At 39.3% G+C, this 27,841-nt stretch overlaps 2 protein-coding genes across 4 annotated transcripts in view; one reads left to right on the top strand and one right to left on the bottom strand.

Annotated features, from left to right (window-relative positions):
• TRPC4AP (transient receptor potential cation channel subfamily C member 4 associated protein) overlaps window positions 1–27,841 on the top strand; it is a 74,373-nt gene that overhangs the window by 3,680 nt on the left and 42,852 nt on the right. The window contains exons 1-4 of one of the 3 annotated variants that reach the window (XM_035006168.1): window positions 4,949–5,143; window positions 17,752–17,880; window positions 20,489–20,605; window positions 25,439–25,496. In XM_035006168.1, coding sequence (XP_034862059.1) covers window positions 4,976–5,143; window positions 17,752–17,880; window positions 20,489–20,605; window positions 25,439–25,496 — 472 coding nt within the window. In that variant the 5' untranslated portion in view covers window positions 4,949–4,975. Of the gene's footprint in view, window positions 1–4,948; window positions 5,144–17,751; window positions 17,881–20,488; window positions 20,606–25,438; window positions 25,497–27,841 lie in introns of those variants that run through there. The other 2 variants (XM_035006169.1, XM_035006170.1) reach the window with 2 other exon arrangements.
• Window positions 26,322–26,483, bottom strand: LOC118011412 (40S ribosomal protein S29-like). Its single transcript, XM_035006177.1, has one exon. It carries the CDS (start codon window positions 26,481–26,483, stop codon window positions 26,322–26,324), a length of 162 nt encoding a protein of 53 aa, XP_034862068.1.

The raw sequence follows: 27,841 nt of genomic DNA, 5'->3' as shown, positions 1-27,841 counted from the left end.
ATTTATTTATTTATTTATTTATTTATTTATTTATTTATTTATTTATTTGTCAGAGAGAGCATGAACAGCAGGGGCAGCAGGCAGAGGGAGAAGCAGGCTCCCCGCTGAGCAAGGAGCCCGATGTGGGACTCGACCCCGGGACCCTGGGATCATGACCTGAGCTGAAGGCAGACACTTAACTGACTGAGCCACCCAGGCGTCCCACTAACTGGAATTTAAATGAACTTTTAAAAATGATACATGGCATATGTAAAAAATTTTAAGAAAATATTAATAAAGTAAAAATCACCTGAAATCTTTCTACATTGTGATAAATACCATTGGCATTTTATTTATTTTTTAAAAATATTTTATTTATTTAACAGAGAGAGACAGCAAGAGAGGGAACACAAGCAGGGGGAGTGGAAGAGGGAGAAGCAGGCCCCCTGTGGCACAGGGAGCCAAATGCAGGGCTCAATCCCAAGACCCTGGGATCACGACCCGAGCCGAAGGCAGACGCCTAATGACAGAGCCACCCAGGCACCCCACCACTGGCATTTTAAATTTTTATTTAATTATTTATTTATTGAGAGTGAGCAGGAGGGAGAGGGAGAGAGAATCTGAAGCAGACTCTGCGCTCGATTGACGCAGGGCTCAATCCCATGGCTGTGAGATCATGACCTGAGCCAAAACCAAGAGTCAGACACTTAACAGACTGAGCCACCCAGGAGCCCCCCACCTTTGGCATTTTTTGATGATGCTTCCTTCAGGTCATTCTGTGCATATAACCATATAGAGTAGGAGTGTCGAATTATACATTAATGGGATCATAATATGCCTATTCCTTTATAACTTGCTTTGTTTTTGTTTCAACAATGTGTGGTGAGCATCTTCTGATCCAGTTATAGATACATAATTTTAAAAGCTTTTAAATGTTAAATTATTAAAGTTATATATGCTCATAATAAAAATGCAAATAACAGGGATGCTTGGGTGGCTCAGTCGTTAAGCATCTGCCTTCGGTTCAGGTCATGATTCCAGGGTCCTGGGATCGAGCTCCGCATCAGGCTCCCTGCTCAGTGGGAAGCCTGCTTCTCCCTCTTCTACTCCCCCTGCTTGTGCTTCCTCTCTTGCTGTGTCTCTCTCTGTCAAATAAATAAATAAATAAATAAATAAATTCTTTAAAAAAAAATGCAAATAACAGTGTAAAAGTTAGGAAAAATGAACATTCTTCCCCACCTTCCTAATTCCATTCCCCAGGTAACTACTTTTAACTATTTTGTACATAATCTTCAAGATTTTGCAATATATACATAAGTTTAGTAAGTTGATGATTTTTGACACAAATGGGATCACGTGATGCATGCTGGTCTTCTATGAGTTTTTTTCACTTAACTGTGTCTTTTTTTTTTTTTAAAGATTTTTATTTATGTATTTGACAGAGAGAGAGAGACACACAGCGAGAGAGGGAACACAAGCAGGGGGAGAGGGAGAAGCAGGCTTCCCGCTGAGCAGGGAGCCCGATGCGGGGCTCGATCCCAGGACCCTGAGATCATGACCTGAGCCGAAGGCAGACACTTAACGACTGAGCCACCCAGGCGCCCCAACACTTAACTGTGTCTTGAACATCTTCCCATGTCAGTGCACGTGCACGTGTGTGTGTATACTTAATCCTTTTGACAACTGCAGAATATTTTACTATATAGATGAAACAGTTTGTTTAACCAGTGACCTCTCTTGATGGTTATTTAAATTGTTTCCAATATTTTGATATATAACTGCCTCACTGAGTATTCTTTTATTCTTTTTTAAATTCTTTTTTATTTTGTTATTCTTTTTTAAGCCTAATATAGAGCTTGAACTCACGACCCTGAGATCAAGACCTGAGCTGAGATCAAGAGTCAGATGCTTAACCAACTGAGCCACCCAAGCTCCTCATCACTGAGTATTCTAACAATATATCTTGGTATACTTCTTTCTTTGTTGCTAAAACATAAATTCCTAGAAGCAGATCAAAGGATATGCATGTTTAATTTTATTTGAAATCTTATTATTTTATTTTGTAAACAGTGATATTCAATGACTCAACTATATTTCAATGATATTGAAATACTAGAATCTACTTAAACATGCTCCTGTTTTATGGTGACATTGTTTCTGTTCTTGTGATCACAAATAATACAATAAGCATTTTTGTATGTGAATCATCATCATATCAAACAGTATCATTAGGAGAGATTCCTAAAGGAGTAATTACTGAGTCAAAAAATTTGGGTTTCTTATGACTTAATTCATATTGCTAAAAATTGCTTTCCAGAAAGGTATATCAATTTATGTTCTGACCATCAACATACTACTATTAGTAAAATTGAGGATGGACATCTTTTTACACATTTACTGGCTGTTGATTTTTCTTCCGTGAATTGCCTGTTCATTTCTATTTCTCTATTGGGTTGTTTGGCTTTTCTTTGTATTTTTGTAGGAGTCCATGCATCTGCTGGGTAATTCATTGATCCAATAAACAAATATTTGATCACCTGCTATGTGTTAAGTACTATTTTAGGTGCTGGAGGTGAATACGGCAATGAACAAAACAGACCAAAAGTATACTCTAGTCAGGAGGAGGGGTGCAGAAAGTAAACAACTATATGTCAGGTGGGGATAGTGCTATAAAAGCAAGGAAACAAACAAAGCAGGTAATAAGATGTATAGTGTAAGAAATGGTATTTTATATGGATGGTCAGGAAAGGTCTCCCCTTCATCAGAAACCTAGAGTATATGAGGAAGTAAGCCATTCAGAGCTTCCTGGGAATGAGAACTTAAGGCAGAGGGCACAGTATGTTCTTCATAAATTCTGGATATTGACTCTTTCCCAGAATATCTCTTACCTTTTGTGGTTGTTCATAGTGTCTTGTACAGAAGTTTTAATATTGTAGAGATCAAACTTGTCAATCTTTTCATATTCATGATTTCTGGGTTTTATGATTAAGAACTTTTCTACCCCCAAATCATAAATATATTTTCAAAGATTCACTTCTATTATTTTTATGCTTTGATTTTTAACAGCTTTCTTGAGGTATAATTCATGTATCATAAAATTTACCCAATTTGAGTATATAATCCAATGATTTTTAGTAAACTTAGAGTTGAATAATCATCACCACTATCCGGTTTTAGAACTATACTTTGATTTTGTTATATACAGCTTTTATTTATTTATTTATTTATTTATTTATTTATTTATTTATTTGAGAGAGAGAGAGGTTGCACAAGTGGGGAGGAGGACAGAGGGAGAGAATCTTCAGACTCCCGGCCAAGTGCTGAGCCCAACTTGAGCCTTGAGCCCATGATCCTGAGATCAATACCTGAGACGATATCAAGAGTCTAGCACTTAACCAACTGAGTCACCCAGGTCCCTCTGTTATATGTAGCTTTTAATATGTCTAAGATTCATTTTAGCTTTTGGTGTGAAGTGAAAGACCTAAACTTTTTTTTTTTTTAAGATTTTATTTATTTATTTGAGCAAGAGAGAGCATGAGTGGAGAGGGACAGGCAGGCTCCCTGCGAGCAGTGAGCCCAATGGGGCTTGATCCCAGGACTCTGGGATCATGACCTGAGCCGAAGGCAGATGCTTAATGGATTGAGGCACCCAGGTGCCCCTTTCCCCATTGATTTGAAATATCTCCCTTGCCACGTGCTCAACTTGCATGTATCTATGGACCTGTTCCTGGTCTCCCTGTTCCAGGGGTCAAAAGGAGACAGGGTTTTATTTGGTTCGTGGAGTTCTCAAAATTTGGGGATTTCACATGAAAACCCAGATTTCTGGCTTTTCTAGAAAAACCAGAAGATCCAGCAACTATCTGCTGGAAGCCAGTAGGGACCACTCATTTTAGATGGACATTGTTGACATCCCTTTTCCTTTCCTGGGAGGGGTCTTGTAACGTAAACAGCAGACGTATATGGGGACCATCCCAGGCAAACTGGGATAATGGTCACCATGCCTGCTGTCCCGACATAATTATTAATAGTGTCTCTTTTCTCTTAAAAGTTTCTGATTTGGGTGATAAATGGTAAGTCACAATCTCCACCATTCCTTATTGCATTACACCCAGCACTTCTCTTTCATTTATGTTACAAGACCCCTTCCAGGAAAGGAAAAGGGGAGGCAAGAAGGCAATCCTGACACAGAGGCTTGCCAAAAGAATGATTACATGGGCTCAGAGTAGAGAGAACATATTATCTGGTGGGGAGAAATTAGGACAAGTTTCCTCTGACAAAGGATATGATGTCATAATCTACCGATCCCTTTCCCTTCCATTATTTCACTTAACTTCACAACAACCCACTTACACAACTTAGCCAGTCTGTTATCATGCATTTTCTTTGTGTATGGATTTGCTGTCTTCTGCTATAACCAGCATTCCAAAACAGGGACCTAGTTAGTCTGCTCTGCTCTCCACTGTATTCATGACCGGTTCAGGGCCTCTAGGAACCAATTACTGGCTGAATAGGGTCCCAGGAACTACTCACTGAATGAAATAAAAGGGAAATTAAGGAGCAGAGAGCCGAGGTGCATCCGCACCGAGTCAAGGGCAGAGAGAGGCAGGCAGGAATCAGGCTAGGAGGCTTGATTCCTGGACTGGAGTCCAGAATTTTTCCCAGCCAATTGGCTGTAACCTCCCAAACAGGCAAGAAATGGGAGAGTGCGCACTCAGGGACTTGTCTTTGACCTCGGGGGACCTCGCCGAAATGCCGGACCGAGGGGTCCCAAAAGCAAGTGGCGCAGGAAATGCCACATCTCAATTTCGCACCTGCCCCCCACCCCAGAGAGCAAGACTACATATCCCAGTAGGCCCCGCGGGGCGCACGGCCCCTGCCACGCGGCTTGCGCCTCCGCCGTCGGCCCGCTGGGGGCGCTGCGGCGACCCCTCCGCCGCCCCGTAGAAATCTCCGCGGCCCCGGGGCCGCTTGCTTCCTGTTTGTCGGACGAGGAGACATGGCGGCGGCGCCGGCGGCTGCTGGGTCTGGGGCCGGCCGAGGGCGACGGGCAGCGGCAACGGTGGCGGCTTGGGGCGGATGGGGCGGCCGGCCGCGGCCCGGTAACATTCTGCTGCAGCTGCGGCAGGGTCAGCTGACCGGCCGGGGCCTGGTCCGGGCCGTGCAGGTACGAAGCCGGCCCGGAGGGGCGGGGCGGGGCGGACCGGGCGGGAGCTGGCGGGGAGCCGGAGAAGAGGCCTTTCCAGGCCTCCGCAGTACGGGACCGACCCCTCTTAGCTGGCCGCGGGGCCTCCCTGCAGGCTGTCTGTATGCTGTCAGCCGCCGCCGCGGGGCGGTGGGCAGCAGCCGGCTAGAGGCCCCGGTTAGGAGCCGAGCGGGCTTGGGCTGCATCGGGCATCGATGGCGTGTACGAGTCCTGGGCCCAGCTCCTGGATCCTCCCAACCCTGCGCCACGTCTACACATCTGGGGGACCCTGAGCGAGTTTGCTTTAGCTTCTAAGAGCCTCGAGTTTCTCCTCCGTGAATTGGGTGGTGGGTCGTCATTGCAGCCCCCGAACGGTTCCTGCGCCTATCATAAATGTCATACTCTCGGAGAGGCCTTTCCTTGACACTATCCCCTACCCCACTTCTAAAGTAGGTCCCCATTGTTATTCAGTCACAGCCCTGAATTCGTTTCGCTCACATTACTTACTTGGTCTGTAATTCCGTATTTCTTTGTTGTCTACCCTTCTCCTCGCCTGTATCCCACGTTAGGCTGAGCTCCAAAGGGTGCAGGGACTGTATCTGTTTTGCCAGTGTAGAGCGTCATGGTTAAGAGCGAGGACTTTGGAGTCAGGCCTGGATTCAAAGCCTTGCTTGAGCAAGTTACCTTTCGGTGCCTCACTTTTCTCATTTGTAAAATGGAGATGATAATTAGTAACCTGCCTCTTAAGGTGGTGTGAGGATCAATGGAGACAATTGTGTAAAGCGTTAAGTGCGTTTTTGTTGCTTAGTAAGGGTTGAAGGATAATCAGTCAGTTAATGCTGTACTTGGTATCTGGCTTATAATAGGCGCCCAGTATATGATTAGTATTTTTTGAATGAATGAAGGACACTGCTTTGGGGTAAGGCAGGATGAAAAGACCTAGGCTCCTCGCTCCTGCTACCCCCTTTCATTCCCAGAACTTAGGTTGCAAACGCACCTGTAAAACATTAGCTTAATTTAAAGACAGCTTTTGCATATAGAAACTTTTTGAAGGCTACACAAGAGACTAATACAGTGGTTGGTGGGAGTCAGTGGCAGTTGGGTAGATGGGGGAGAGAATGGGAGTGAGATTTTTCACAGTATACTATATATATCTATAAACTTGAGCCATTTCAGTATTACTCATATGATTAAAAGGACAGAATAAAGATAAAACCAGGTGGTCTCTGTGTTAGCAGGTTACAGATGAAGAACCAGTTCTGGGTGAGCAGTGTTTTCCTGAACATCAGATAATCATAGTTGAGCAACTTTTTCCCCCTGCATTCTTCTCTATCTGCCTTAACATCCTGGAAAGACTTGCTCTTTAAACCAAAATGCCTTACCTAGCTGGGTTGTAGGGACAGGCAGAAAGGGAGCTAACTCACCTTCACTGAGCACATACTTCAGATCAAACATTGTGCAAGATATACAGTGTTTTCATTTAATCTTCAGGCTTTTGAATGAGGTGTCAGGACTCCTGCCTCAACATAGATGAGGAAACTGCGGCTCAGAAAATTTAGGTGATCTACTAAACACCCATCTTGCTAACCCTTTACATTCTGAGGGCAGTAGGGAGCCAACAAAAGTCATTCGGCATAATCAATGAGGCAATTTAGGACACTTAAATTGTTTCCAGTGCTGGATGACTTGGAATGGGAGGAGATTGGAGAAGTTCACCAGATAGAAGGGTGCTAGAATATTCTTGAGCCTGGTTCAGGGTGATTAATTGTGGTAATCAGGAGTTGTATGCAGGTGTGGAAGCTCTTTCAGAGGTTGAGATGGAGAGATCTTCCTAAAGCTCTGGTGAGGGTAGAGTGGGGAATTTCATCTTTCAAATGTATCCTTTCTTGGTAACTTTCCTTGATCTCTTCCTTGCCTCACACACCCCCTTTCCCTACATTAGAGGTAAATTCTTTTCTCACAGGCATTTCCATAGCACAGTAAGCATGTCCATTATGGCATGTGGTATACTGGGAAAGACCAGATTGAAAAAAATCTTAAGTTGTGGTGAACACGTGACATGAAGTTTCCCATCTTACCCATTTTTAAGTGTACAATTCATCAGTGTTACGTGTGTTCACATTGTTGTGAATCAGAGCTCCAGGATTTTTTCATCTTGCCAGTTTGAGACTCTATACCCATTAAACAACTTCCCTCCCACCTCCTTTCCCCCAGCCGCAGACAACTACCATTCTACTTTTTGTTTCTATGAATTTGACTACTTTCGATACTTCATAGAAGTGGAATCAAAGAGTATTTGTCTTTTTTGTGATTGGCTAATTCCAATTAGCTTAAAGTCCTCAAAGTTCATCCATGTGGTAGCATGTAACAGGATTTCCTTGGAGAAGACTGTATTTTGAAGGAAGGTGGACCTAGATTGAACCCTAGTTCTCTCACTTACTAGTTGAGTGACCTAGGTTATGTTATTTAAACTTCCTGAAGCTCTGTTTCCTTATTTCTAAAATGGCAATAATAATATCTGTCTTACAGGGCTGTTTGGAGGATTAAGTGACATCATATGTCTAAAAAGCTTGGCCAGTGTGAGGCAATAGTAGATGTTCAGTAAATAGTTGCCATCAGCTTGTAGCTGTTAGACTGGGCTTCTTAAGGGACTAAGGGACTTTGTCTTCTTAAGGGACTTTGTGTCTGCAGAGCCTATAAACAGTGTCTGGCCCTTGATAGCCAGGACTCAGAAAATTGTTTGAATTGGAATACTGTTGGTGAGGGCTCATTCTTCCTCCTCCTCAATCCTGTCTCTACTCCTAAACAGTCTCGTGGCTTTAAAGAGTTCTAGAGTCATATATCCTAGGTTTGAATCCCAGCTCTGGTACATACTTGCTGTCTGTGTTCGGGCAAGTTACTTAATCTCTTTATGCCTCAGTTTCTTCATTTGTAAAATAGGGCTAATCATGAGACCTATCCTGTAAGATTGTGGTAAGGATCAAGAGAGTTTATACATATAAAGCACTTAAAATGGTGTTTTAAAATGTAGTAAGCATGCTGTAAAGTTTAGCGAGTATTGTTTAACAAATTCCCTATATTCTGATTTATCCTAAATCTATATTTCCATCCAGATTTCTCCCATTAGTTCCAGATGGTTATATCCAAATATCTTCTCAACACCTCCACTTCGATGTCTAGTGGACATCCCAAACTTAATATGTCAAATAAAATTCCTGATTCCCTGCACTCTAACCAAACCTGATCATCCCCAACTCTTCCCCATTTCCCTAAATGGGATTTAAGAGAAGTCTGGGAGAAGACTCCAGACCGCATGATTTAGAACGGGCCTGTGCTACGTGGGTTTTAGTGTATTTTCTTTTCTCCCATTTAATTTGTCCTCTTCAAGGTAATAAAGTAATGCTGGTGTAATGCTTTAGTGTTTACAGAGCTTATGTATGTTTATCAGCACGTTTGATCCTTACAGCAAATTAGATCTTACAGATCCCTTGCTTAAAGCCTTCCAGTGGCATCCCACTGCAGTTAGAATCAAATCCATATTCCTTAGAGTTGGGTGCACAAGACCTGCATGATCAGTAGGAGTTGAGGGAAAGGGGTAGACTAGGCAAACCCTAGGCTCAAAGCAGAGTAACTCAAACAGGTCATGACCCACCACCCCTAGAGCTAATCCTTCGGTTTGGCAGTCTGGTGGCAAACTAGGTTATGGCATCCTCATTCTATTTCCCAAATGCTAATCATTGCTTCCTTCATGATTACTGGCATATCTAATTTCTACCTGAATGTTACTTACTTCATACTTTTTCTTGAGATTGACCCCTCCTTTTTTTTCTTTTTTTGTTAATTTCAATAAGCACAACTTGTTTTAGCCTCATCCTAAGCATTAGTATTTGTGACACCTAGGGGTTTAAGTCAAATACAGCCTTCCCTTGCCTGTTAAGGGTAATTTGGTATTGAAAAACCCCAGGGTAGGATAAATTCTCATAAATTAAAAATAGAAATACTATTCATTTTAACAGGAAGTTTTTGTACTTACAAACTATAAAATTCACTCCTAATTATATTAAAACAAAACAAATCCCATTAAAGTGGACACAAGTATTCCTTGGTTAACATTTATAATCAGAATAACAAAGTAGTTAGGTTATTCATCTTCATGAATTATTATTATTTTTTTTAAAGATTTTATTTGACAGAGAGAGAGAGACAGCGAGAGAGGGAACACAAGCAGGGGGAGTGGGAGAGGGAGAAGCAGGCTTCCCACAGAGCAGGGAGCCCGATGTGGGGCTCGATCTCAGGACCCTGGGATCATGACCTGAGCTGAAGGCAGACGCTTAACGACTGAGCCACCCAGGTGCCCCCTTCATGAATTATTTTTAAAGACCGCTATTTACTTGCATTTAATATGATATTGTAAGACATAAGGTATCTTACACTTAGGACTAGGGCACCTCAGTCAGTTAAAATCTGTCTTCGGCTCAGGTCATGATCCCAGGGTCCTGGGATCAAGTCCCACATTGGGCTCCTTGCTCAGCGGGGAGCCAGCTTCTCTCTCTGCTCCCTGCCTCTTGCGTGCTGTCTCTCTCTCAAAAATAAATAAATTTAAAAAAAAATATCTTACACTTAGGACTAAACAAATAAGATATACATATATGTTTATGAAATTCAGCCTTTGTTTAAAAAGAATGCAGTAAAGAGAAAATAAGTCAATGAAAACTAAGTGTCTGGAAATGTCACATCCACTGAACAGTTGACAGCTTAGGCAGCATGATGTAAGAGATTATCACTGCTATAAACTGTCAAACCACAAGTACTCCAAGAGAAGAAACCCATACAACACCTGCCAGTAATTTAGCTTTGAAGATGACTGGATTGGTGGCTCTTTCATCACAGTACTCAGCTGTTCACAAGGAAAACAAAATCCAAATGATTATTTTTAAACGGGAGTAAAAGCCTTGTAAGACAATGTAGATGTGGTAAAAGAAATTCCTTGTGTAGTTGAATATTTGGAATACGATAGGAAAGCTCTCTGGGTATGGTGAGCCTTGTAATTAAAAATGGCTGTGCCCTGCCCCACTTTTTACCCCTCAATTCTACCCTCCCCACACAGCCACTGTCCATACTGTAGCTGTTTGTTTTGCAGGGGAAGGGTTCTGCAGGAAACAGGGTAGCCAGTATTTCTAAGTAACATGCTTTTAAGGCTATTTCTTGACTTTTCAATTTTAGACATTATCAGTTTTCTTCCCTTGTAAACTAGGATTTAATTCACAACACCCTATGCCACATATTTCTTTTTCATTCTCCTAATATAATTATATCACAATTTGGGCTGTTGGTGTTAAGTATATGATGATGATCATGATGATATCATTGTTTGCAGTAGAGCCATATAGTATACAACAGTATATGCTTTGTATATTTTTTTGTTTCCCTTTGAGTTAAAAGCCACTGTCTCCCCCACCCCCCATTTTTTGAATTGAGATACAAATATAGTAGAATTCACCCTATTTAGTGTATAGAGGCATACTCTGTTTTGTTGTGCTTTGTCTATTGTGCTTCATGGATACTGCATTTTTACAAAATTGAAGGTTTGTGACAACCTTGCATCAAACAAGTCTATTGGTGCCATTCTCCAACACCATTTGTTTACTTGGTATCTCTGTCACACTTTGGTAATGTTCACAGTATTTCAAACTTTCATTATTATTACGCTATAGTGATCTGTGATCAGTGATTAAGACTTGCTAAAAGATCAGATGATAGCATTTTTTAGCAATAAAGTATTCTTTAATGAAGACATGTACATTTTTTTAGACATAATGCTATCTCACACTTAATTGACTACAGTGTAATGTAAACATAACTTTTATATGCACTGGAAAACCAAAGAAGTCATTTGACTAACTTTATTACAGTGGTCTGGAACCGAACCCACAATGTCTCCGAGGTGTGCCTGTTAGTTCTAGGAGTTTTAACAAATGCAGTTGTGTGACCACCACTATAGTTAGGATATAGAAAATTCCCTTGTAGTAGTTAACCCCTTCCCTATCCCCATCCTCTAGCAACTGCTCATCTGTTTACTGTCCTAGTCCTGTGCCCTTTTACAGACTGTCATTGCAATGGAAGTGTACCATATGTAGCCTTTGAGTCGGCTTCTTTCACTAGAATAATCTCATTTAAAATTTTTTTTTTTATTTGCTTTGCTTTTTGTGTGCTTATAATTTAGTCCCAGTTCTAAAACTTTCTTTTTTAAAAAGAAATCCTTCTTGGAATTCTCCATCTTCCTCCCAATTTGAATTAGGTCCTTGCTAGGACAGCTATATATCTGAATTCTTGGGATTTCCTTTCACCAAATTCAAAGCGTTTTATTTTCTTTTTTTATGTTTTAGATCCTTTGTTTCAAGAATCCTGTCTTTTTTGGGGGAGTGCATTCTCTAGTAGCCTCCTAAGAAAGAGTACATGAGAAGTGGCTTTTTTTTTTTTTTTTAAGTTTGCATGTTTGAAAATGTCTTTTATTCTTGTATATTAAGTTTAGCTGGGTATAAAATTCTAAGTTGGAGGTTATTTTTCCCTAAATTTTTAATGCTGTTAATTCCATTGTCTTTAAGCATTTGGTGTAACTGTTGAGAGGTTCTGTTCTGATTCCCATTCCTTAGTATATGACCTATTTTCCCACCCCTCACCCCCTGAAAGCTTTTAGGATCATCTCTCTCTCTGGCATTCTGAAATTTAATTATGGTGAGTCTTTCTTTTTATTCATTGTGCTGGACATTTTTGTGTAGATACACATTAAAATGTGTAACAACTAAAAAATATGTAACAACTATGAAAAAGTCATGTCTATCACCTGACATTAATTTCCTCTGTAAAATACACTGAATGTTCTCTTAGGGTCCTCCTCATTTTATTTTTTAATTAAAAAAAATTTTTTAGGGTCCTTCTATTTTTAAAAGCCATTTTCTCTCCTACCATCAACTATGTAGCAGCCAGCCAGATCACCTCTGTACCTCTAGTCTGCAGCTCTACTTTTCCTCCTCTCCAAATGTAATTACTAGCCTGACTTCTAATATTTTATTTAGGTGTACTAGTTTTTATGCTTTACATAAATAGAATTAAGCAGTATGTACTGAATCTGCTTTCTTTCAATATTTGTTAGATTCATTCATGATAACGGTGAAGCTGTAGTTCATTAATTTTTATTGCTGTGTAGTATTCTATTAACAAACCACAATTCATTCTACCTTTGATGAGTATCTGAGATTTTTCCAGTTTGGGGCTTTTATGGGTACCACTTATATGAGTATTCTTGTATGTGTCTCCTGATGCATATATGCACAATTTCTTTTGGGTATATACTTAGAAGTAGAATTGCTGGGTTATAGGATATGCATAGGTTCAGCACCGATAGCTGTTATCGAACACTTTCCCAAGTGGCTGTACTAGTTTATAGTCTCACCAGCAATGTATGAGAGTTCCTGTTGTTTCATGTTCTCACTAACCCATGCATGGTGTTGCCAGTCTTTTTAAATTTGGCCATTCTAGTGTTTGTGTATTGGTATCTCATTATGGTTTTGGTCTGTGTTTCCCTGATGACTAATGAAGTTAAGCACCTTTTCAGAAGTCTGTTGGCCATTTGTGAACATCATCATCTTTTGTGGATGGCCTGTTTAGATCTTTTGCATATTTTTCTCTATTGGGTTTTTTTTTTTTCTTTTTATTGATTTGAAGTTCTTTTCATTTTCTGGATATGAGCCTTTATAATGATGTTTTATAAATATTTCTCTCATTTGGTGGCTTCCCTTTTTAGTCTCTGAAAAGATCTTTCAGTGAACACAAGTGCTTAATTTTAATATAGCTCATTGTATCACTATTTTCCTTTATGGTTAGCACTTTTTAGATTCAATTTAAGAAATCTTTCCCTACCCTAAGGATCATGAAGAAATTCTGTTTATTTTCTAGAAGCTTTATTGTTTTGCCTTTTACATTTAAATATATGTTCCATTTGGAATTTATTGTTGGATGTGGTGTAAGCTTGTCCATAAAGATAATCCAGTTGACCCCACATTATTTATTGAAAAGTTGCTTTTTCCACCAGTGTGCTGTGGTATCTGTTTTCATGTCAGTTTCCTGTCTATTTTTTTTCCCACTGGTCTGTTTATTCTTGTGCTGATATCACTTTGTCTTATTTTCTGTAACTTTATATGTGTTGATTTTGGCTATAGTGTATTGAATAGGAGTGGCTTCTCCTGCTTAGTTATCTTCAAGAGTTCCTTGGCTCTTCTTGGCCCTTTGCCATTTGCATATACATTTTAGAATGAATTTGTACATTTTTACAACAAAATTTTGTTTGGGATTGCATTCAATCTATTGAGTACAATACAGTCATTCTCTCCCTTCCCCTTCCCTTTCCTCCCCTCCTCCTCTCTTACCCCCTCTTTAACTGTAGGTGTAATATAAAAACAAGATTGATTTTATGTCATTCTTGTATTTACATGGCCCTTATATTTTAATACTTTACCTTTAGATTCTTTTGGATTGTATATGTATACAGTCATTTGCAAATATCATATCTACAAATGAAGGTTTTATCCTTTCCAATCTTATATTTTTTCTATTTCTTCCCTAACTGTGCTGCCTGAGTTGAAGTGGCATGTTCCTGATCTAAGAGGGGAAGCCTTAAACATTTCACCACTAAGTATAATGTTTGCTCAAGGTTTTCTGCAGATACCATTATTTGTTCACTTCTTTTTTCAGTTTATGATGTTGCATCTTACAAAATGCTTTTTCTGCATCAATTGAGATGTTCATATAGTTGTTCTTTATGTTTTCAGTGTGATGAATTACCTGTTTTTCCTTTGTTTTTTAGAGGTCATATCTAAGAAATCATTGTTAATCTAAGTTTATGAAATCTATGTCCATGTTTTCCTCTAAAAGTTTTATAGTTTTAGCTCTTACATTTAGGTCTGTGATCCATTTTGAGTTAATTTCTGTATATGCTATGTATAAAGGAGTCCATCTTCATTCTTTTGCTTATGGATACCGGTTGTCCCAGCAACAGTTGTTGAAAAGACTTTTTTTTCCTCATTGAATTGTGTTGACACTGTTGTCAAAAATCAGTTGACCTAAATGTGGGGATTTAATTTTGGAATCTCAGTACTATTCCATTGATCTAGTTTAACCTTATGCTAAAGTCTTGATTATTATAAGCTTGTAATAAACTTGGAAATCAGTAAGTGTGATTCTTCCAACTTTGTACTCTTTTTTCAAGATTATTTTGGCCATCCTGGGTCCCTTGCATTTCCATATGAATTTTAATATCAGGTTGTCAATTTCTTTAATGAAGCCACCTGGGATTGTGGTAGAAACTGCATTGAATCAATATAGGAAGTATTGCCATTTTAGCAATATTAAGCCTTCCAATCTATGAACATGGATAGCTTTCCATTTATTTAGACTTCCTTTAATTTCTTTCAATGATTTTTTGTAGTTTCATTTTATAAGTTTTGTATTCCTTCTGTTAAATTTATTCCTAAGTGTTTTATTATTTTTGGTTTCATTATAAATGGGACAGTTTTCTTAATTTCATTTTTGGATTGTCTATTGTAAGTGTGTAGAAATTTAGCTAATTTTTTTGTATATCGGTTTTTATCCTACAACATTGCTGAACTCATTTATTAGCTCTAATAGTTTTATATATGGGTTCCATAATGTATTCTATATATAAGATCATAGGATGGCAAATATAGTTTTACTTTTCCATCCAGTTTTCCATCTGGATGCCTTTATTTCTTTTTCTTACCTAATTGCTCTGGCCTGAATCACTAGTACAATGTTAAATAGAAGTGGTGAGGATCAACATCCTTTCTTTTTCCTGATCTTAGTGGGAAAGCATTCAGGCTTTCACTGTTAATTATGATGATAGATGTGGGTTTTGGGTAAATACCCTTTATCAGGTTGATTAGATTGATTAATTTTCATATGTTGAACCAACCTTGCATTCCTGGAATATACCTTGCTTGGTCATGGTGTATGATCCTTTTTGCATGTTGCTGGATTTGGTTTGCTAGTGTTTTGCTGGGGATTTTTGTGTCTTTATCCATCAGAGATATTGGTCTGTAGTTTTCTTGTGACATCTTTATCAGATTTTGGTATCAGGGTAGCAGAATGAGTTGGGAAGTGTTCCCTTTTCTGTTTTATGGAAGAATCTGTGAAGAATTTTTAGTTTCTCTTTAAATGTTTTGTAGAATTTACCAGTGAAGCATCTAGACTTGGGCTTTTCTTGGTAGTTTTCTTTCCTTTTTTCTTATTAAATCACTGATTTAACTCTTCTTGAGTCAGTTTCAGTTTTTTTGTGTCTTTCTAGGAGTTTATTCATTTCATCTAGGTTGTATAATTTGTTGGCATATAATTGTTACTATTTCTTTATAAACCTTTTTATTTCTATATGTTTGGTAGTAATGTCCCCTCTTTCATTCCTGAATTTAGTTATTTGAGTCAGTGTTAAGTTGGTCATTATAACTAAAGTTTTAATTTTGTTGATCTTTTCAAAGAACCAACTTTTGATTTTGTTTGATTTTTCTTGACTATTTTTCTGTTCTCCATATCATTTATTTTTGTAGTAGTATTTATTTCCTTGTATTTGTTTGGGGTTTGGTTTATTCTTTTCTAGTTTCTCATGGTGGAAGTTTAGATAATTTATCTGAGATATCTTTCCTTTTTAATATAAATGTTTATACCTGTAAATTTGTAAACACTACTTTTGCTGAGTCCCATAAAACCATGTTTGTTTTCTTTTTTTTTAAATGTCAAGCTCTTTATTTTTAAAAAAATTTTTTAACTTTTTTTTAAGATTTTATTTATTTATTCATGAGAGACACGAGAGAGAGAGAGAGAAGCAGAGGGAGAAGCAGGCTTCCCGCTAAGCAGGGAGCCCGATGTGGGACTCGATCCCAGAACCCTGGGATCATGACCTGAGCCAAAGGCAGACGCTTAACCATCTGAGCCACCCAGGCGCCCGTTTTTTGTTTTTTGGTTTTTTTTAAAGATTTTATTTATTTGACAGAGACACAGCGAGAGAGGGAACACAAGCAGGAGGATTGGGGTGGGAGAAGCAGGCTTCCTGCCGAGCAGGGAGCCTGTTGTGGGGCTCTGTCCCAGGACCCTGGGATCATAACCTGAGCCAAAGGCAGACGCTTAATGAATGACTGAGTCACCCAGGTGCCCCCCCATGTTTTCTTTTTTTCCTTTCAAAGAAAGGAAAGATGGTTTCCCATTGTGTTTGGACTTGCCTTGATTTGAACTAGCTTGAATGATACGAAATTGCTGATATTCAGTCTTTTTTTTTTTTTTTTACCTACAGAAATGGTAGTACCCTTGGTTGTCCCAAATAGATTACTCTCACAAACATTTCATTACCTCTCTATTAACTTCTGTATTATCTTATTTTTACCATCTGAGAAAACAAGCTCAGGAAGGATAATGGGATTTGTCCAAAATCATAGGACTAATATGCGTCAGGATAGACTAGGACGTTATTGAAGACCTGCATGTGCTGTAATAACAGTCATAAGGTGCTTTTGATCTGATCGAGGGACAAGTGTATATGAAAATAATTCACATCCAGCCCCTGGTTAATGATATGTCCTAAGAGTGTTAGTGGAACTGTGCCATAAATTGATTAATGAACCTGTCATTAGACTAGGTTCCTTCAAACATTTACTGAGTCTCTGTTCTGTGCCTGGCATTCTTTGAGAGAGAGAAGGTGGGCACGATAAACGCAACTGGTACCTACTCTGAAGGAGCTTGTGATGTACAGAAGGAGGGGGACAAGTGAATCAGTAATTATGATGCAGAAGAAAAGTGTTAGGTAAGGCCTCAGAGGAGGGTCACTTATTCGCTTAGAAAGGAGAGAGGGGAGGGGTGCCTGGATGGCTCAGTTGGTTGAGCATCCAACTCAGGCCCTGATCTCAGGGCTGAGGTCATGACCTCAGGGTCACGGGATTGAGCCCTGCATTGAGCCCCATGTCGGGCTCCATGTCAGGCTCCATGTCGAGCTTCATGCTCAGTGTGGAGTCTGCTTGAGATGCTTTCCTCCCTTCTTCCCCTCCGCTCCTAGTGTGCGTGTGTGCATGTGCGCTCTCTCTCTCTCTCAAATAAAAAAATAAAATCTTTTAAAAGGAAAAAAAGAGAGAGGGGAAGACCCAGCAAGGAACATTTCTGGTTATTTGGCTTACACTTCAGAGAAGGAGAAAGAGCTTTCCAGGTAAAGACAGGGAGAGGACATTTTAGGCAAGGAAGAACGTGTGCAGAGAGTCATAGAGAACATGTGCATTTGGAGCTTGGAGCGTGCACTGGGAAAGAGATGAAGCTAGAGAGGAGGGTAGGTGATACATAGGCTGCTGTGTCACAAGGGAAGGAGTTGGACTTTTCGCTTGTAGGCTGTTGGGGAGCTTTTGAAGGTTTCTAGAAAGAGACCTTTGAATTATTTGTGCTGGGTGTGTTTAGGAGGCAGCTGCTTTCCTTTGCCGTGCATGCTAGTAGTTCATTCCTCACCAGTAAAATGTTCCTTTTTCTTTTTTTCTTTCGACTCACAGTTCACGGAGACATTTTTGGCAGAGAGGGACAAACAGTCTAAATGGAGTGGCATTCCTCAGCTGCTCCTGAAGCTGTATGCAACCAGCCACCTCCACAGTGACTTCATTGAGTGCCAAAACATCCTCAAGGTAACTCTTAGGGGCTTTGGAAGGGTTGCGTTCAAAGCCTCGGTGACACAGATGTCTGTTTTTTTCTCCTTCAGTTTACTTTTTAAAATAGCCTGTTTTTAATGTGTAAGCTGTAGAAAATTTGGGAAATTCAAAAAAAGTACAAAGAAGAAAATAAAAATGAACTATAATCCCACCACCCAGAGATATTCACCATTAAGTTCCCTCTGTCTATCCTTCTGGGCTTTTTTTCACACTTGTTTTGTGGCAGTGCTTGCTTAATTTGGGAGGCCAACACTATGTCCTGGGATTGGGATGACATTCTTTTTGAGCAGGATTTTTAAAACTCCCATATTGCTAAAGGTTCAAGGAAGTAGCCTTGTGGTTGTTGATCCATTATGACCAACATAAGAAGATGAAGGAACTGGGGTTGATGGTTGGGAGAGGGATGGAAGAGTGCAGAGAGATGCTAAGGCACTTGTTCTCAAACTTGAGTGTGTATCAGAATCACCTGGAAGGCTTGGTAAAATAGAGTGCTGGGCCCCATGCATCTGCCCAGAGTTTCTGGATCAGTAGGTCTGGAGTTATTGTATCTAAACTTTAGCTTGAGGGGGGGGTGGGTCCAAATTTGAATTTAGATCACCAGTACTAGCTGCAGTTAAAACCCGTGCAAGTTATGGTTGATCATAATGAAACTTGATATAATGTTCTTCATAGGTAAAGTTTTGATTATTATATCACGTAAGTCATTTTCAAATACAGTAGGCAGCAAATAAGTTTTACCTTTAAGAAGAGATGTTTTGTCTGTACAACTTTTCTATAAATTGAAAATCATTTCTAAATAAAAGTTTATTTAATTAAAAAAAGGTGTTTTGTATTCTTAGTATTATAGTTTGGGATAGAAATAATTATAGTCTTTTACACTTGTTTGAAAACTCTTTGCAAGGAATTATACATTATTACACTTGATTCCTGCAAAATCTGAGATACAGGGTAGAAGGAAAGAGAAATTTAACATTTGTGAGTACTTGCTGTGTGATCACTATCTCTTTATTCATCGAACACATGCTTCTTTGAAGCCTGTGTACCAGGTGTATTTAATTCTTATGGTAACTCTGTGACATGGTGGTATACTTATTTGTTTTAGTCCAGAATAAGTTTGATTGCAAGTGACAGTAACCCACTCAGACTAGCGAGAAAGATCCTTTATCATCTCACATAACTGGAGAACACAGGTGTGAATTCAGGGGGCTGAACAGGGTTAAGCTATCCATTTCTTATCTTGACATCTGTGTTTGGTCTCATGTTTCTCCACGTGATCACAGCTCTAGGGTGACATTTCTATAACTTGGGCCAGCCACTGAGGTGAGGGGGCTGAGAGACTATTGATGAGGCCTGAGCACCTGCTCCTGGGGCTAGCACTGAGGTGCTTGGTGGCAGCCGCAGCAGAACTCTGTGGAAAGTGGTGAGGGGCCTTTTCCCCAAGGAAATGGGGTTTTTACTTGAAGAAGAGAAAAAGAGATAGTGGGCAGGCAAACCCAGATGTCTTCTACAATTCCCTTTTTCAGTTGAGAGAACAGCCTCAGCAATAAGCCACCCAAAGCCTGTGGCTATCACATGATGAGCCCAGATTTGTCATCCTTCTAAGGCCAGCTTCCACTGTACCATGTTGCCAGCAAGAATTACTGCCTAGTTTTATAGTTGAGAAAAATGAGACCCAGAGAAAGTGGTTCAGTCTTTAGTAAGTGGTTCAATCACTGATTACGTGAGCCTGGGCAACTTTGTGATTTTGCTTTTCATATATAAAATGGGTAAAACTATACTCATTTCATTGAATTATTTTAAGGATTAGATGGGCTAAAGTATCAAAGTCTGGTGCCCAACATAACAGGTTGTCTGTAAGAGTTCTGCTTTTTCTTGGTGTGTGGTACCTGGACCAGCAATATCAGCAGCACTTGGGAGGTTGTTATAAATGCACATCCTCAGGCCCCACCCCAGGCCTCTTGAATCAGAAACTCTGCAGGTGGGACTCAGCCGAATGGGTTTTAACAAGTCCTTCAAGTGATTCTGATGTTCACCGCTGTGTGAGAACTGCTGCTCCAGCCCATCGTGTTCCATCTTCCCTCAAGATCCCTGAAGAGAGCATAAGAGTAGGGTCCTGGATTCTTCCCACACTATCTCCTGTTTCACCCCAAATAGTTACTTTTTCTTCCATAAGTGCAAACTCTGGAGCTAGACTTCCTAGATTTAAATCCTGGCTCTGTCACTTACCAGCTGTGTGACCTTGACAACTTCTTTGTATCTCATTTTGCTTATCTATAAAATTGGGATAATAAATTACTGTTATCTTGTAGGTTTGTGAGGATTAAAAAGGGTCATGCATGAAGTACTTAGAACCATATCTGGTACATAATAAGCATTAGATAATTGAGCTATTGTTACTATTCAGATTTTGATCATCATATTAGCTTTTCTGTAAGATTATTATTTTTTTCTATTGTTGTTCATTGGGGGCTATCTTTGGGCTCATGGGCATTCAGATTGTGACGAAAATGCAAACTGATGTTTTGGTGTGTGGTTCTTCTTGGATACTAAAACTGAAAGTCTCTGTATACTTTTTTTAAATTAGGAAATTTCTCCTCTTCTCTCCATGGAGGCTATGGCATTTGTTACTGAAGAGAGGAAACTTACCCAAGAAACCACTTATCCAAATACTTATATTTTTGACCTGTTTGGAGGTGTTGATGTAAGTAGTTGTTCATTATTACTACTGCTTAATGGCTTGAGTATTTAACTCTTGAAATGGGAGAAATGAGACATTTCAGAATTTATAGCAAACAGTTCAGAATTTTAATCTCGGAAGCTCAGGGGCACTCACCTGTGTTGAACACCATAGCTTTTACATGAGAAGAATTGATTTATTTGAGTTGATAATATATCCACCTTTTTCTTTTTTTAAGGCACAAAGTGAAAGGTGTGTCTCCTATCCCCCATCCCTTCCTCAGAGGCAGCTGTGATTTCTAGTTTTTCTGTGTCCCTCCAGAGATGTTCTGTGGTAATGTGTGTGTGTGTGTATGTTTGTGTGTGTGTGTGTAAATAACCCCCACTGTTCTCACCTTAGATTTATTTTCTCCCCACATATAGGTGGCATACCCCATATACAGATACTGCTCTGTACCTTGCTTTTTCCATGTAATTCTCTAGCTTGGGGATAGATGCAGTATATGTAAATCTGCCTCATTATTTTAAATAGCTATATAGTATTCCCTGGTATAATTATACCGTAATTTATTTACCCAGGCCCCAATTGATGGGCATTTAGAGTTTTCTCACACTTTTCCTTTTACAACAGGGTTGCAGTAAAGGTTTTTGTACATGGGAGTATATACCTATGGGATCAAAACATGTGTGCTTTATTGTTTATAAACTCATTAATTATATACCTAAGAGGTTTTATCAGCTTCTATCCCCAGTAACAAAGTATAAGAGTGTCTGTTGATCCACACCATCACCAACACAGTGTATATATATGGGTTTTTATGGACTGTGTTATTGAAGTCTTGCTTATAGAAAAGTACACCAGTAATTTCCAGAAACAAAAGAACTTCACCTTTGTCACTGCCACCCAAATCATGAAATGGAACATTACCAGCCCCCAGTAGCCTTCTTTACCAAATGGTACATTTTAAGTAAATTTTAAATATTTATTAAGTAGATATGAGAAAAATGGTATTTCTTCAGTTTCTTAAAAAGCTTTATTGAGATATAGTTCACATACCATACAATTCACCCATTAAAGTATACAATTCAGTGGTTTTTGGTAAATTCATAGATACGTGCAACCATCACCACAGTCAATTTTAGGATATTTTTATCACCCCAGGAAAAACTCCATATGTTTTAGCTATCACTCCCCTATACACCCCTATCATAGGCAACTTTTATTCTATTTTCCATCTCTATAGATAAGCCTATTCTGCACATTTCATCTGAATGGAATCATGTAATATGTGGTCTTCTGTTACTGACTTCTTTTACTTAGCTTAATGTTTTTACTTAGCTTAATGTTTTCAAGTTCATCCATGTTGTAGCCTGTTATCAGTACTTTATTCCTTTTTATGGCTGAAGAATATCCATGGATATACCACATTTTGTATATCTGTCAGCTGATGGACTTTTGGGCTTCTACCTTTTAGCTGTTAAGAATAATGCTGTTTTGGGGCTCCTGGGTGGCTCAGTCAGTCAGCCTTCAGCTCGGCTAGTGATCCCAGGGTCCTGGGATCGAGCCCCACATCATGCTCCCTGCTCAGTGGGGGGCCTGCTTCTCCCTCTGCCTGCAGCTCCCCGTGCTTGTGCTCTCTCTCTCTCTCTCAAATAAATAAATAAAATCTTAAAAAAAAAAAAAAAAGAAGAATGCTGCTCTTAACATTTGTGTCCCACTTGCTGTGTGGACGTATGTTTTTATTAATTTTGGGTGTGTACCTGGAAGTGGATTTGCTGGTAACTCTTAACGTTTAATCTTTTGAGGACCCTTTAGACTGTTTTCCAAAGCAGCTGCACCATTTTACATGCCCACCTATGGTGCATGCAGGCGCTTATTTTTCCACATCCTTGTCAACATCTGTTGTTATCTGTGTTTTTGGTTATAGCCATCCTCCTGGGTGTGAAGTGGTATCTCACTGTCCTTTTGATGTGTATTGTCTTTTTTTTTTTTTTTAAGATTTTATTTATTTATTTGAGACAGAGAGAATGAGAGAGACAGAGAGCACATGAGAGGGGGGAGGGTCAGAGGGAGAAGCAGGCTCCCTGTTGAGCAGGGAGCCCGATGCGGGACTCGATCCCGGGACTCCAGGATCATGTCCTGAGCCGAAGGCAGTCGCTTAACCAACTGAGCCACCCAGGCGCCCTGATGTGTATTGTCTTATGGCTAATGGTGTTGAGCATCTTTTTATGTGCTTATAGGTCATCTGTATGTCTTCCTTGGAAAATACCTCCTTTTCGTATTTTTTTTAGAAAGATTTATTTATTTTAGAAGAGCACTCATACCTCGTGGTGGGGGAGGGGCAGAGAGACTCTTCAAGCCGACTCCCTGCTGAGTACAGAGCCTGACAGGAGCTTGATTTCACAACCCTGAGATCACGACCTGAGCCAAAATCAAGAGTTGGCCTCTTAACTGAATGAGCCACCTAGGCACCCCTCCCTTTCCCGTTTTTTAATTGGGTTGTCTTATTATGCATTCTAAGAGTACTTTAGATATTCTCTTCATAGTTTTTAAAATTTGCATTCTTCTATCAGTGGGATTGTGTGTAAATTAAATGCCTGCAGGGACTGTGGAGAAGTGGAGAATGTGGTCCCTTTTATGGGGAAATGACTCTTTAATGCCCATTAATTGCGGTTGCCCTAGGGGATGTGGGAAATCTAGATTCTTACGTAAAATCTCCCAGTTTTTCAGTAGGTGTGGACCAAATGAAATGTCTGTGGGCCAGGTGTAATCCATAGCTTGGCATTCAGGAACTTTTCATTTATTCATTGACTTAGTTCATCTTCCACTTGAATTTATATTCTGTGTGGTTGAGCATCTTATGCCTTTGGATGATTGTGAGAAGTGAGGCATCTCTTTTGAAAACTGTTTAGTATGCCTTAAACCTTAAAGATCATTACCCATTTTGCCTTGCTTACATTTCTGTAAATCTCTCATGAAGACATAAGTCAAAATGAGATGAAACTTTGTATACGAAGATGCTTAGTGTAGCTTCATATATAGTAGTTAAAAGTGTCCATCAGAAGGAAGGTAATTTTTGTTCTCTGTAAGGTCAGTGGTGATACAGTTGATTTACTAAATTAGTTTTTACCCTAATTCTTATTTTTTCCTTTTTTCTGCTTGCTTTGCGTTTGTACCTCTTTTTCCAGTGTCTCAGTATGGAAGATTAGGTTACTGGTTTGAGATAATTCTTTTTTGTTTTTTGTTTTTTTTTAAGTATAGGCATTTACAAATCTATAAATTTCCCTCTAAACACTGCTTTAGCTATATCATAAGTTTTACTGTATTCATCTATCTCAAAGTATTTTCCAGTTTTCCTTGTGATTTCTTCTTTGACTCATTGATTAATTAGGATTTGTTTTTTAATTATCCACATTGGTGAATTTCCCAAATTTCTTTGTTATTAATTTTTAATTTCATTTCATTGTGGTCAGAGAATATGCTTTGGTAATTTCAGTGCCTTTTAATTTATGAGGCTTGTTTTATGGTCTAATATGTGATTTATCCTGGAGAATATTCCATGTGTGCTTGAGTTGAACGTGTATTCTGTTGCTAGGCAAAATCTTCTATAGATGTCTGTTAGAGCTTGTTGGTTTTATAATGTTCAAGTCTTCCTATTTCTTTGGTGATGCTTAGTTGTCCATTATTAAAGGTAGGATATTGAAGTGTCTTATTTTTGAATCGTTTGTTTACTGCAGTTCTGTCAGCTTTTGCTTTATGTACTTTGAGGTTTTGTTGTTAGGTGCATGTATTTATAATTGTTATATCTTCCTGATGACCATTTTCTCATAATAAACTGTCCTTTGTCTCAACAGAATGGGTTTTTAAATGCATGCTTATTGTAAAGAGTTTAAGTAAAAATCGTGTTGTATTAAAAGTATGTAAAATGAGGGGCGCCTGGGTGGCTCAGTTGGTTAAGCGACTGCCTTCGGCTCAGGTCATGATCCCGGAGTCCCTGGATTGAGTCCCGCATCGGGCTCCCTGCTCAGCAGGGAGTCTGCTTCTCCCTCTGACCCTCCCCCTTTCATGTGCTCTCTCTCTCATTCTCTCTCTCTCAAATAAATAAATAAAAAATCTTTTAAAAAAAAGTATGTAAAATGAAAAATGAATGCATATCATCCCCATCCCCCATAGAAATCTGTATTAACGGTTTTATACGTGTATCTTTTGAAATTCTGTTTAATTAACTTAATGTCTGTAAAAGAACATAAATGTTCTTAAAGCAAAAGAGGAATCCTCGTGATAATGTTCTATAGCTTTTATTTTTTTAAAGATTTTATTTATTTATTTGACAGAGACACAGCGAGAGAGGGAACACAAGCAGGGAGAGTGGGAGAGGGAGAAGCAGGCTTCCCGCCGAGCAGGGAGTCCGATGCGGGGCTCAATCCCAGGACCCCGGGATCATGACCTGAGCCGAAGGCAGATGCTTAACAACTGAGGCACCCAGGCGCCCTGTTCTATAGCTTTTAAAAAATTAAAGCCACATTGGATCCCAGAGATTATCTAGTCCAACATGCTTATTTTTTTAAATGAGAAAGCTGAGGCCATGGAGGGACATTGACTTGCCCAAGTTGATATGGGGACTAGGTGGCTGAGCTGTGACTATGGTTTCCTGGCCCTTGGTACAGTGCTCATTCCCGCGAGCCTCACCACCTTCTGGCTGTGTTGGGAACCAGAGGGTCTTTCAGTACTATGACAGATATTTGGGTCATCAGTTGTCATGGCAAAGATTGTTTTATAAGTTGTGCTTGGAGTTAATTTTGAAGATTTTACCCAATTTTCTTCTCTTTCATTGTTAACTTTTTTTTTAATATATAGCTCCTTGTAGAAATTCTTATGAGGCCTACAATCTCTATCCGGGGACAGAAACTGAAAAGTAAGTATACTTGTGAGCCACTGGTCCTCCTTTCCCAGCTTGCTGATATGATGTGGTTCTAGGGGCTTCTCTTGTTTTCCCTCCTAGCTCAACAGTGAGGGTCTGCCTTCCGTTCAGAGGCAGCATGCACTCTCCTCCCCCACCTAAGAGCTCTCTTTCTTCATTTTGTACTGGGTAGAAATACAGATCTGGGGCTTTAAATGAAAACGTGTGAAAGCCACTGGGCTAAAAGAATTGCATCGTTGTAGTTTCTAATAGTCCGTGGGCCCAGCTTTTGTGTTTTCTCTGGAAATTCTTATTTCTCCTATCTAGTTAATTGAGGGAGTAACGAAGAGTAACCTGGTAAGATCATTTATTTGATTTTAAAAAGTATACATACATTTTTTGTTGTTGTAAGGGTGATATGTGCTCTTGGTAAAAAGTTTAGTCATTACCAGAAATGGTAAAGGTTAGAAAGTCAAAGTGTTTTGGTAGCATATTATTTCTTAAGCTGGGTGTTGGGTCTATGGGTATTATTCTGTTATCCCTTCTTGTAACTTATACACATGTTACAAATATTATTTTCAGGTATTCAGTATTTAAGAAAAAAAAGTAAGAGCACTCTGGCACAAGCCAGAGGTCACAAAAATACATACATACATACATGCCAGAAATCACTTTTAACATTTGACGAATGCCCTTCTACAAACATCGCATACATATTTTTTTTAATTGAAGTATTTTTATTTTATATACAATGAGCTAGCATTAAGGTAGATATCTTGGATATCTGCAGGTGAGGTAGGTATCTTGGATGACCCATTCAAAGAAGTTTACTTAATCCAACTAAATGAAGCCTATATCCTTCGTGTACTGACAGAAATACTGGTGGCCCATATTGAGGCTGTATTTCCTGATCAGACTGTACCAGTTTGAGCATAGGCGGCAAGAAGGAGAACCGTGGGCAAACTTCCTAGGATGGCTCCAGGAGAGCTGCTGGGGACCCATCTTGCTCTCTCAGATGCAATGAGGCAAAAGGAAAAATACGTATTTTTTTAAATTGAAAAAAATCCCCCCCCTTAACTCAAACAAACGTATTATGTAAGGCCTCATTTGTATGTGCAGCAATGTAAGAAGTTTCATATTTGTCTTTGATGTCTCAGCTTTGTACTCTATCTAAATTGGTTCTTCGTATTCTGTCTACACTGATAGCAAGTAGCATCTTGTAATTGTCGTGTATTTATTCTCTCTTCCTCCTACTGGGTTTAGAGACTTTGTCTTTTTTTATTTTATTTTTTTTTCTTTGCTAACCACTGTGTATTCTTTATCTGCTCTAGAGTAGATGGTGAATAAATATTTGATGAATGAGTGAATTGCAATTCCTTTTGAAAATGAAAGGTCTAGAAATGCAGAGATGCACTGATCTGGTATTCCAACCTACTCTGAAGTCATGAGATAAATGAAAAAGCCCCCACAGGTTGAAGGGTAGTGATAAGGGATGTGGGACATCTGCATTGTCTCCAGATTATATCAGATAACCCTTCTGGTCAGGCTAGTTTGGCAGGGCTGCCCATTGATATCTCAGAGGGAGACCTAACATTTTAGAGTTTGTGGCAACATAGGAATGAATGGAAATAGTTTTTAAAAATAAAAGTAATGCTGAGCAAAAACACTTTGTTGATGGTTCATACTCAGTTTTATCCTCTCCAGGCTCAGGGGTCATAAAAATTGTTTCCTTTTTGTTGTATTCCCCATTCCTGCTCACAGAGAAATAGCTAGTTCTTTGTTGGAGTTAATAGGTCAGGCATTAAGAGACCTTTCCCCAACAGAAATAACAAAAAGCAAAACAAAAACACACTTGTGAGTCTTTAGTAAAAATGATACCCTTATTTGCTGCTAGTAGAACCTTCAGTGGAAATCTGTAACGTGCAGTCAGGAAGCTTACACTTTGGATTCTAGCAGTTCTGCTTTTGGAAGTGTTTCTCGAGGAACCGACGCAACACAAGCAGAAAAAGGCTACACGTACATATATGAAATTGTTTGTTTTTAGTCTATTTAAAAAACAAGAATCCCCCGAAAACCCTGGCCATAGTCTAAGCAAACTACAAAGGGAACATGGCTATTAAGAGATGACACCACAATAGGTTGAAAGTATGAAGACTATGGAGCTTAAGAAGAAAATGGCTACTCCATCCAACCAAAAATCAGTATACAAATTGGTTTGTAGGTTCTGATGGGCATCGTGAAAATCTTTGGTAAGCAAGGACTGGAAAGAGGTATGCTAAAAGGAAATAATCATCTTGGAGGGGATTGTGAGGAACAGTTCTAAGGTTCAAAAAATTTAATTCTGTTATGCCATATTTTCA

The sequence above is a fragment of the Mirounga leonina genome, unplaced genomic scaffold, assembly GCF_011800145.1.
Source record: "Mirounga leonina isolate KUSES-001 unplaced genomic scaffold, KU_Mleo_1.0 Mir_150, whole genome shotgun sequence".
NCBI lineage: Eukaryota > Metazoa > Chordata > Mammalia > Carnivora > Phocidae > Mirounga > Mirounga leonina.
Note: the sequence above shows the minus strand (reverse complement) of the source record. Positions and strands in the feature narration are given on the sequence as shown.

Coding starts and splice junctions, on each gene's coding strand:
- LOC118011412 (XM_035006177.1), bottom strand. CDS start 26,483: ATGGGTCCCCAGCAGCTCTCCTGGAGCCATCCTAGGAAGTTTGCCCAC.